Raw genomic sequence first — 11,251 nt, 5'->3', positions numbered from 1 at the left:
CCTGCTTCACTACGATATCTCCAGGGACTGCGGGGGATTCTTTGCTCTGTCAACTGGAACACTTCCTCCTCCTTGTCTTACTGTAGTATCACGGAGCTGCTTCCCATACTGTTTTTTCCCCTCACTTGCCACTGCCCATTCATATGTTTTGTGCTTTTGACAATATATTCTCACAGAGACTGATGGGCTCAGTTGCAAAAATGTGTCTTGCTAGAAAATGACATGCTCTACAAAACCATGATTTTATAGAAAAGAATAGTGGAAGTACAAATATACTGCTAAAGGTCCGGAAACTTGACAGTGCTTCATTGTAATACATCCCCTGATTTTGCCTTCTTTCTCCTTAAGATCTGGAAAGAATACTGGGCAGGAGACAGTGTTGTTTCAAGGAAAAGACTTTTTTAGGATTCTAGGGTGCATCTTCAACTTTCTTGAGAAAATTGAGAAAAGGCCCTTTGTCTTTTGTGATAAATATCATTAGGCAGTAGGGACAAATTCTGACCAACAAGAGCAGGTCAAAATCTGGTGAGATCAAGCAATATACCTTGAGTGGCCAGGACAGAATCATAGAGTGGTAGAATCAGTTGAATTGGAAGGGGCCCGTCAGGAGCATCAAGTCCAACTTCTGGCCCTGCATGGGACCTTCCTCAAGAATCACACCAGATGCCTGAGAGCAATGTCCCAAAGGTTCTTGAACTCAAGATAGGTGTGATGCTGTGAGCACACCCTGGAGAGACTCTTCCAGTGCCCAGCCATCCTCTGGTTAAAAAACTTTTTCCTGATACCGGACCTGAGCCTCCCCTGACTCAGCTGCATGCTATTTCCTCCAGTTCTGTCCTTGTAAACCTCATTGGAAAACTTTCCGATACCTTCATGTCTTTTTTCATTGTGGTACCCAAAACTGCCCCCAAGCACTCAAGGTGAGGCCGCCCCAGAACACAGCAGAGCAGGGCAGAGCAGAGCAGGACAATGCCCTCTCTTGCCCAGCTGGTGATACTGTGCCTGATGCACCCCAGGACAGGCTTGGCCCTCCTGGCTGCCAGGGCACTGCTGATACCCATTTAGCTTGCCATTGGCCAGGAGCCTGGCTTCCTTTCAGCCTCTGGCTCCCTAGTCTATACACACACACAGAGCAGGATTGCCCTGTCCCAGGTGCTGAATCCAGCACTTGCCATCGCACAACTCCCTAAGGTTGGGGATTGCCTGTGGGAATCCTTGGAAACAGAGGATTTTGGGAAAGCTGCAAAAGGCAGGCCTCAGAGACAGCAGAACTGTGCTTGGAGCTAAGCAGTAGTCATAAGGTTTGTCAGCAGAAAAATGATAGAAGAAGTAGAGAAGTAAGGACAAATAGAACAATGGCCTGTGTATTAAAGCTTGACCAGAAGAACTCCCTAAGCTACAGCAAAGTAGATCTAGCCAGATGTTAGGAAGTTCTAAGCTTAATAATGGAGCTCTGTGCATTCTATCTTAAGGCTTACAAGCAGGTCTTTTATTCAAAAGAAGCAAGCATTCTTTGAACCAAAGTTCTGTGTGCTTCTAGGGATCGGAAAGAACTACTGTCAATATGCTTTTGCTTTGTGGGATTGGTCAAAAAGCTTTTCAAGTAAGTTGTAACATGAAGTTCTTTTTCTGCTGCTGGGGACGTGAGCTGCTGGCATCTTCCCACTGTCATAACCATGTCATGAGACTGATGCTGGAAAATACAACAGCTTGGGACGCCTTCCCCAGCAGTCCCGCCCCTTTCGTGATTTGTGCATAGACTCCCGGCCAGCCATAATTGCCCATCTCTCTTATTTGTCAAGATCTCTCTGCAGTGTCTCACTGGCCTCAAGGGAGTTAGTTGACAGCTCCTCCCAATGTAGCGTCTCTGGCAAACTTGCTTAATATTCCTTCAAGTGCCGAGTCCAAGTGGTTCAAAAGATGTTGAAGAGAACTGGCCCAAGGACGATACTGTCTTAGCCACTGAAATTAGCGCTTCATGCTTCTTCTTGCTCCTTAGTGCAGAAATCACAACAAATATCTTCTTTCTTTCTTTTCTATCCATGCAGATATCTTTGCTTATGCTCATGCTTTTTATCCCAACAGCAGCTGACACGACATTTACATACAGAGCAAGAGCACGCTTTTCCTGCTGTTACTAGACTTAACAATTTTGCAATCTGTCAATCAGATACCTTTGCAACTGAAGTCAGACCTTCAGCATTTCTCATCAAAAGAATAGAATGTCCTCAGAAGAAGAGAAAACTTTGCTGCATACTCTGTAAGCCTGCAGAATAGATCATAAGGAGTTAGCATCACAATCATTTCAGCACTGACCCTATACTTGAGCAGGGAAAAAACTTCAAAGAAGAGCTAATTAATGCAGCAACATAATCTAAGGAATAAAACAACTAGGATCTTCCAAACTGGTCCCTGCGGTAGAAATGTACTTGTAAGAATACAGAAGGTAAAAGATATGGTTTGGAAAGGCTACATCCTTGCTAAGCTAAATTGGATCTCATCCTGTAGATGAAAGATCAAGAAGCTCAAAGTGGAGCTAGAGAGACATGTCCAGATCATGAGATAGAGCAAAGCATTTTTCAAGATAATTAGGCATTTTGGTGGACTGGGCAGTTAGGTTAAATCTGCCACACTTACTCACTTTTGGGGACTGAATTGTGGAGTGCTAAACCATATCTGCTGCTCTAGAAAGTAAAAGAGACACATCCAAATGGTATGGTTAGTGTGAAGACTCTCACTCTCTATTGCTAAACATTTCATAAGCTATTAACCAGTCATAGGAACAAAATGAAATAAAGCCATTATACCATCTTGGAATGGAAAAATATGTTCAAAATATTTTTTTCCTTCTGTTTTCTTCCTCTTTTTTTTTTTTTTTTTTTTTTAATCCCAGAAGATATGATTCATAATTTCAACCATTCTGGAATGCTTTCAACAGATGAAGCCAGCATAGTATTTTTCTAACAGGCTCTTGCCCCTTACCTTCTTCATTACTGTTTTGGAATATACTCCACAGTCATTTGATCTCAGTCAGTTTTTTATCTCTCTCCCCCCAAGACAAATTTTAAAGGACTACCTAACCACTAAAAATCATCATTTCTCTGGTTTCTCAAAGCTTTTTGAGAAAGTTGTTTTGTTTTGGTTTTTTCATATTGCATCATTCCTAATGTCTTCAGACCTACTACAAGTGGAAGTTCAAATAAATCTTATCTTAAAGAGACTGTGAAAGATAACAAACTGCCAGTCTTGGTATTTGTATTTTTCTAAATCCTTTTGATTTCAAGGTTGCCTTCCTGAATGCGCAGTTTAATTAGAAAACATTGTGTTTCTAAAGGAGACCCAGTTCAATTGCTTCTGCAAGTTCACCTTCATTTTGTAGGATTGTACTTCAAGAAATCTTGTTTCATTCAAACATTAAAAGAATAGATTTGACATCATATGTGACCCTTTCATCTCTCTCATCTGTATTTCATTGCGTGAGTTTCACAGTTGCCTCCAAGAAGATTCCTTTCAATTCGCATAGCATGTTATCTGAAGATCTGTCTGCTTTCTTCACTTGCTTGAATGGGAAGACATGGGAAATACATTCTGAAGGTTATCTTTTATAGTCTACTTTTACCTACCAGTGTGCTTCTATTGACTAGAACCAATTTCAGCTGGAAAGAACATATTGTTCTGATCCGCTCCTACCAAGGGGGGATGATGTTTTCTTAACTGATCTTGGAGGGCAAAAGACAAGATGGAAAAGGGATTGCAGTATCACTCCAAACAAATGCACCTTTCTAGAATGACCACAGCAAATGCCTTCAAGGAATTAGGGAGAGGAAAAGAATAGAAAAGAGGGGGAGAAAGAGAGAGGGAGTATAGCTACCAAATGGAGAGAGATGAAGTCCTCGCAGTGTAGCCGATGGAGTTCTCCTAGGGGAGATCTCAAAGTCCTGGTTATCTCAAGGTTCTATTATAGTCCATTGCTGAGGGGGGAAACAGATCTAGAAATGGCTGAGGAGGAGCAGATACAATAAAGAGCAAGTCTATTGAAATTGCTGAGGGGAAAATGGTATTGAAGACGGGTACAGACAGTCCATGTTCTCAGCAGGAGAAGTCAATATCAATATCAGCAGTGAGTGGGAGCTATTGTTTCAGGACTGGTTTCTATGGGAAACCAGTCTAGGTCCAGCGAACACATCTGCAGGCAACACTTAGCAGGCATCCTGCTTCAGTCAGGCCAGCAGCCCTGGATCAGAATTACGGGCGTCTCAGCCTCAGTCCTTGGGAGGGGGGCTTCAATCTGCGTCCCTCACGGTGGTAGTGGAGCAGATGAAGGATTTTCCATGGGGCGGCTACCACAGTTGCCCCAGCAAGTTCATCTGGCTAAAAGTTGGGAAAATTCCTGGGCTGGTGTCGCCAAGCACGTGTGAGCATATAGGGCGCATCACCCCTTGGCAGGCCCTGCTAGAAGCAGTCACTGTAGACACAGCTGCCAACAATCACTTGGCAGGCCAGAATTCTGCTCAGGGGCCTCAGGATTTCTGGCATTCCTCCACCACTGGCAGGCCAGCATTCCAATCAGGGTCCTCAGGGTCCCGATGTCTGTCCTGGGGATGGTCGTGAAGCAAATGAGGGGAACTTCAGACCATCTTTCACATCACCTGGTGACTCACGACAGTTTTCCAAGGATCTTCATTGGCAGGGTTCCGTAGTATCGTTGCAAAGACTTCAGGACTCGTTGTACCATGGTAGCATATCCCGGAAAGCAGGGACAGTAGGTCAGAGAGAGAGTGAGAGAAAGGAAGGAAAAGAAAAGATAGGAAAAGGGGGGGGGAGGCGGGGGGGGGGGGGGGGGGGAGGAGGAAACGAGAAACAAATATAATTATTAGTAATTTAAAGAATATTATTTTAAAAGAATTTTTTCAAATGATCAAAACTAATCACAAATAATCAAAGGCAATAAAGCAATAAACAAATCAACAAATGTTAATTTAAAATAAATTTTTTTCAATACAATTCACCAAAAATCAAAGGCAATTTTCATATAATCACAAAAGAAAATTGAAGATTATTTCAAAACACATAGTCTAATTTATAATCGCCTTCTGTCATTAGTCTTGGAGATGTCCACAGTGAAAAGTGTTAGCGTTCAGGAACACATAATCACGAGAAATGATTATATGCGGGTGCTTTTATTGAAGAGCTCTGGATGTCAAGGGTAAAGACCCAAATCTGACTCTGACATAGGTTCAGGATGGATATACTTTTATATTCTATCATTATATAACTTTCATGTTAATTATTAAACTTACATTGCTCTATAGTATACATAGATTTCAACCAAGCATAGCCACCTTACACTAGGAACATACAGTTTCTCATTGTTCTTCTTATGATTATACAATAATTATTTTAATTACTACTACTTACACAGGTAAAACACAAGGCTTAACATTTCAGAGTTTATCTTAGCATTTTCTAGGGCGCCACTATCAAAAGGACATCAGCCAAGTTGTGTGCATTAATTATAGATGCCAATTTTGTTAACCGTTTCATCATTCTCCAATTCCTAGTGAGTAAGATTGCTGATAAAAAAAACCCAATCCAAACTAAACTCAAAAGGACAATGATGGGATGACACATATTGTTCAGGACACTTGTGGCAGTAGGTGAGCATCCAAAAAGAGTATCCCACCACCTGTGTTCAGCATCTTTTCTTACTCACTCTATGACACGGTATATTTCTTTCACATTGTGATGAACAGTTACCAGGGTTTTCTGCCCATTCTTCTTGATCTTCTCCAATATTTTGATTAAGTCCTGATGAAGCAACAATTGCTTCAGCAAAGTAATGTTCATCCCAATGGAAGTAGGTAATACTTTGTGAATCGGTGTGTCATTGGATTGTAGAAGGTAATGGGAGGTAACTGGAGCTTCTTCAGAAAAATCACATCCTGCAATTTTGGTAAAGCTACAAGCACAAAAGTTTGAATGATTTTTAGTATCCACTACTACATTTTCTACCAATACCATATCACAAGCAGTTCTAAAGCATGCACACCCATTGCCTATATATATAAGGACTGTTTCAGAAGTCTCGTTAGGATGAATTTCAAAAGGACAGATATTTTGCCCTGTATCCAAACATGTGTCTTGAGCTATACTTGCATTACTCTCACAATTGAAGCTTTGTTCTCGGACCATACAAGATTCCGAATTAACATTTTGCCATTTTTCACCAGTTTGACGGGCCCATTCTCTATGTTCAGAAAGCTAGAGAAATATGAAATGCACTGAGTCATTGCGTATGGTTAATACAAGAGCTGTGGCTGTGTTTGTAATGGGGTCATAAGTAAAATTCACCAAGTTCCACCAGGACTGGAATTTTCTTTCAAAATCAGTGGCACTGTCCCAAATTATTTTCTGAATTTCAGTAGGAAAAGTGCCTTCTTCACCTGCTCTTATAATTGAGGCAGCAACTGACTGCATCCCCAGTTGAGCCTGGATACTGCTAAGAGCCAAAGAAAGGTTGTTTTGTGTAGCCCCGAGTGCATCAGTTACCAATTTGTGATCATTTCCATTTACCTTTTCCCAAGCTGGTAATATGGTTGATAGCAACCACTGCTGTGTTGCCAAAGCCAGTAAGGATGAGTGCACTGGTTGTTGTAATTCGGTCAAATTTCTATTGGTGGTAGCAAATTTATTCATTAGTACTTCCTAATCAATACTATTTAAAATTCCCAAACCCGTTCCCACAAAACCGGTTACATCTCTTCGTGTCCGTTGGGTTTTTAAAAAAAATGGACTTTCAGTTTTCGCAGCCAGGTGGTCCAACCATCAAAGGAAGTCTGCAAAAAAGGCGAACAGGAGGGCAGAATTCCTGATACATTGCTTTGCATCATCAGCAATGTGACTTGTTTAAGAGACCATGCTGGATTGAACAATATTTGTTGTTGACCAGTTTTCCTGATTATATAGGGTCCAATTTCAAAAATTCTCGGGCTAAGCATAAGCAGTAGATGGGCTGGAGTGGTGGTTGTAGAAGGTTGGGTCATAGCATTTATTATCAACTTAAAAGAAAGGCCTTCAGTGTTTTTGGACCAAAGACAAACTACTTCTGCGGTTTGTGTTAATGTAAAATTTTGCCAACAGTCTTGTACGCTTGGGTGCGTACAAACCCATTCATGCTTATTCGTCTGAACTGTCAAAACACTGATTGAGACTGCTTTAGTACAGGTAGTTTCGTTAATCATTCAGCATCCTATGCTAATTTCTTCTCCCACTACCCCTTGAAGCTGCCAGGTGTTGGGAAGGATGAAAGTTTGACAGATATGTATGCTTAGCAGAAAGATTTTTGAATGTAGAATCTGAAGAAAGAATAGAGAGGGAAGCAAGTTTTGATCTAGAAGCAAAGAATTACCGAGCCAGTCTTACTGGATAGCCAAGGAGGCAAAGGGTATGTTAGTTAGAAGGGGCTTTTATGACTTAGAGCAAAGGCTAAACCCACCCCAAACAAGAAATGTGGCAAGCAGAAAAAGGTCTCAGAATTTTCCACTGCAACAAAACTGAAATAAACTTTCAGCTTCATCTGTACTGACTTTTAGTGAGTGGAGAATAGTAACATGAATATGGTAATTAGAGTAGTTATGATAGGCTATAGATAATAGTTAAGGGATAGATTGGTTCTACTGTATTAAGATTCTCAGCAAAGAAAAGTATATAATGCATGGTAACCAAAACCAAAGGGTCTCCAGGCCTGCCTGCAGCTAGAGCTGACAGCTGTAGGCACAGGTTTTGTTGCCCATGACCCTGGACTGCTGCAACCTCTTGGATGGAATAAACTGCATTTTGGAGAGCCGCCTGGAGTCTTGCATCCCTCATTTAGGCTCTTACAGTGGCGCCCATGTTTTAGTTGGCAAACTCGGACTTATTGGCAGCAAGAGACCTCCAGGTGAACTCAGTAGGAAGTGGTCGCAAGGATCAGGCATCTGGAACCCTTGTTTTTCCCATTCCTGCAAAGTGAACAAAAGCCTGGGACCAAGGCCATTCGGTAACATTGACTAAGGGGACTCAGTCCCTACCAATTGGGGTAGAACTCTTGTACTTAACGTGGGCTTCGTAGTCTCAGTCCCTTCTACCTACTGGGATGTAACTACTGTACTCCATGTGAGCTTTGTGCTCTCAGTTCCTTCTACCCACTGGGGTGTAACTACTGTACTCGGTGTGGGCTTCGTGCTCTCAGTCCCTTCTATCCACTGGGATGTAACTACGGTACTCAGTGTGGGTTTTGCTGTAGCATATATCTTAAATTTATGAACTAAGCCTTTTAAACCTAACGGGTCGGTCAAGTTATTTTGCCAGTGGCATGCCACACAAGTTGGTTTAGCTAAAGTAAAATTATGCACGCAATCAATTGGTTCATTTTTACAATCCTTTGTAATTGCAACATTGTTAGTTTTGGGACCCAGAATGTAATTACCAACATACTCCTGGCGGCAACAGAGAGTAAGGGGAATTTGTTTGGCACACACCCACTAATTTGTAAGACACAGTCTCGCTGAAGGGATAGCCAGATAATTTTTCCCACCTGGTTCCACAACATTTCTGGCATCTGTAATGGAGGTGGCTTTCTCACAGAGAGATCCCTCCATTTTTCTGCATGCTCCCACAATGGAATCACCAATTGTTCCAGTTAGGGTTCTGGTCCAGTCCTTCTAATCCCATCCCCACTCACTTGGACGATATACCTTGGAGTCATGCAGCAATATAGGCTCTAGGTTCAGGTGGTGACCCTTGGGATACCATCCTAGAACATTAGTGTGATGGATGGTAGCTTCAGACCACCACCACTCAGCAGGATTGTGTCCGTGGAGTTGTGGTAGGATGCAGAAAAGTATCACCAGTGTTCTCATGCTTCAGATGATTCTCGTGTCCCCCGGGGTTCTTCTGTAAAAGTAAAAACAACAGAAATCCTGCCACTGAGAGGCAGAAAAAAGTTCAAATGATGGGATTATCCAGCGTGTATTTATCCAATGCTCTTTCCCTAGAGCATCAGAGGCTACCCATGCATATTTATTCAGAGGGGTTTTCAGCACTAGTGGTACTTCCCCTACAGTAGGGAGGTCCACCAGAACAGGCTGTCCAGGGTAATGTGCTGGATCTTTTGAATCGTCAGGTCCTCGTAGTGAGGGAGTAATGCTTGGAGCTGTCGGGAAAAAGGCAGTGATTTTGGGACATCCATTCACACCCCCTCTGCTGTTCACTCCTTCAACAGCTTCCCATAACCCAACATCCCAATTTGCCTCCTGTGGCTTAGAAGTCATTTCAAAATACCATTGGTCCTTTCTACTCCTTTCTAATTCCATTAGCTTGAGAGTAGTAAGAGGTGTGGAAAGTCCACTTCATTCCTTCACCTTTTGCCAAAGCTGTACACCTCTAGCAGTGAAGTGGGACCTGTTGACAGATTGAATTACCTGTGGCTTTGGGAAAGTTCCAAACCACCCCTGCAAAGCTTTAACTGTATTATCACCTGTAGCTCTTTTAAAAGCATCAGCTTCAACCAACCCAGATACAATTTCTACTCCTACTAGCACAAAGTGTTTACCTCCAGAATTCTTCAAGGGGCCGATACAGTCTACCTGCCATGCGTCCCATAAGCCTTTACCCTTTCTTAAATGCAGAAGGTCATATTCTAAAGGATGTCTCTCCAGTCGACTGCAACATTGCTCGCAGGCTGATATGCGTGTTTTACACATTTCCCTGGTAACTGGCCAACCACAAGCATGAGCTTCCTTGTACAAATTTTTCCCACCTGTGTGCTGTCTTTTTACATGCAGCCATTCTAGTATTTGTCCCAGTCCTCAGTAGTTAGCTCCTTTTTCAGGGGGCTGAGCCTTGCTTGTCCATCAGCTTTATTATTCCACTCTCCCGCTGGATTTCCATCTGTTTGGTGAGAAGCTACCCAACCAACAGCAAAATCTCCCTGACTCGCGATATCTAAAATTTCTTGTCACTTTTCCTTTTGCCACACTGGAATTCTGTGAACTTCCCAATCATTTTGCTGCCAGAAAGGAAGCCACTCGGGTACAACCTTTGTACGCTGCATAAGAGTCGGTGTAAATGCAGACAAGAAAAATGGTCTGTGCCTCACATCGGAAAACACTCCAAACAGCTATGAGCTCCCCAACCTGAGCGCTGCCTTCCCCTTCCGTAATGATTCTTTCACCAGATGAAATGTGTAAGGCAGCTGCTCTACATCTCCATAACTTCCCTTCCCGTTTTGCAGAGGCATCTGTCAACCAAGAACTTGCTGCTAGTTCAGGGGAGAAAGGAAGGGCAGCTTTGATTCCAGAGGCAGGTTTATCTTGGCTGCTAGCCAGGCTCTCAGTGTCTTGGATTGCTAGATTTTTAGCAGCCACTTCTGTTACTGAGACGGTATTTACAGTAGTGTTCCATCTGAGCGTGCCATTTTCTAACTGAGGCCCTTTGGGCCAGCTCGCTAGGCGGGGGGGTCCCATTAGTGACAGTTTTGATAACGTTGAAAGGGCCTCTTTATACAATAGGCTGATTCTACCGTCACTATGCTCCATGAGCGAAAAAGCCGCTTCTTAGCCTCCGAGAGACCGAGATCTTGGCAGATGCTGAGACGCGAAGAGCAAAGCCTCACAGCACCGGGATTGAGTGCGCAGCTTTCAAACTGAGAGGACAAGAACTAACCACTTTCCAGCAGTTTAAACTTTCATTAACATTCAAAGGGAAATAGTTCTTGGACAAGTTTCCTTTGCATCCTTCTAAACCTTATACAGCACTCCGTGGCCAATCTTGTTTTTTCTTTTCTCCTCCCAGCTGGTAAGAACTCAACTAACTTCAAGGAAAATGTTGAGGGATGCTGGCTGTGTTGGCACAGTTTCTCTTTGAGAGACATACTGAAAAAGCTTTTTGCTAAGATGCAGACGACAAGAGACGCAGAAGATGGGGATACTCAGCTTTCCGAAATAGGCGCCGGTCCCGGGCATCTTTCGGCAGAAGCCACGCTCCAGAGCACTCCGCGACCTTCACAATGGTCTTTACACGTGGAAGCTGCTTCGTCATTTCCGGGAATACCGAATGAACAAGCACAAGTTTAAGACGCAATTGCCACCATTGTGTGGAGTTTTGCTCGTTCCAGTAGGAGTAAGTTTGTCATTCCTTACGCCAGGTGTTGCTGCTTATCAAGGTTTGGCTGCTTTTAATCATTTGGGAGGCTGGATGTTCAAACAACTAA

General features: G+C 42.9%; 1 protein-coding gene across 2 annotated transcripts in view; it reads right to left on the bottom strand.

Annotated features, from left to right (window-relative positions):
• Positions 1–8,823: 8,823 nt before the first annotated feature.
• The window catches only part of USP16 (ubiquitin specific peptidase 16), a 35,198-nt gene continuing 32,770 nt past the window's right edge, over positions 8,824–11,251 (bottom strand). The window contains exon 18 of one of the 2 annotated variants that reach the window (XM_059837909.1): positions 8,824–8,934. In XM_059837909.1, coding sequence (XP_059693892.1) covers positions 8,839–8,934 — 96 coding nt within the window. In that variant the 3' untranslated portion in view covers positions 8,824–8,838. The remainder of the gene's footprint in view (positions 8,935–11,251) is intronic. The other variant, XM_059837904.1, reaches the window with a different exon arrangement.

Source organism: Haemorhous mexicanus, chromosome 2 (genome assembly GCF_027477595.1).
Source record: "Haemorhous mexicanus isolate bHaeMex1 chromosome 2, bHaeMex1.pri, whole genome shotgun sequence".
NCBI classification, from domain to species: Eukaryota; Metazoa; Chordata; class Aves; order Passeriformes; family Fringillidae; genus Haemorhous; species Haemorhous mexicanus.
Note: the sequence above shows the minus strand (reverse complement) of the source record. Positions and strands in the feature narration are given on the sequence as shown.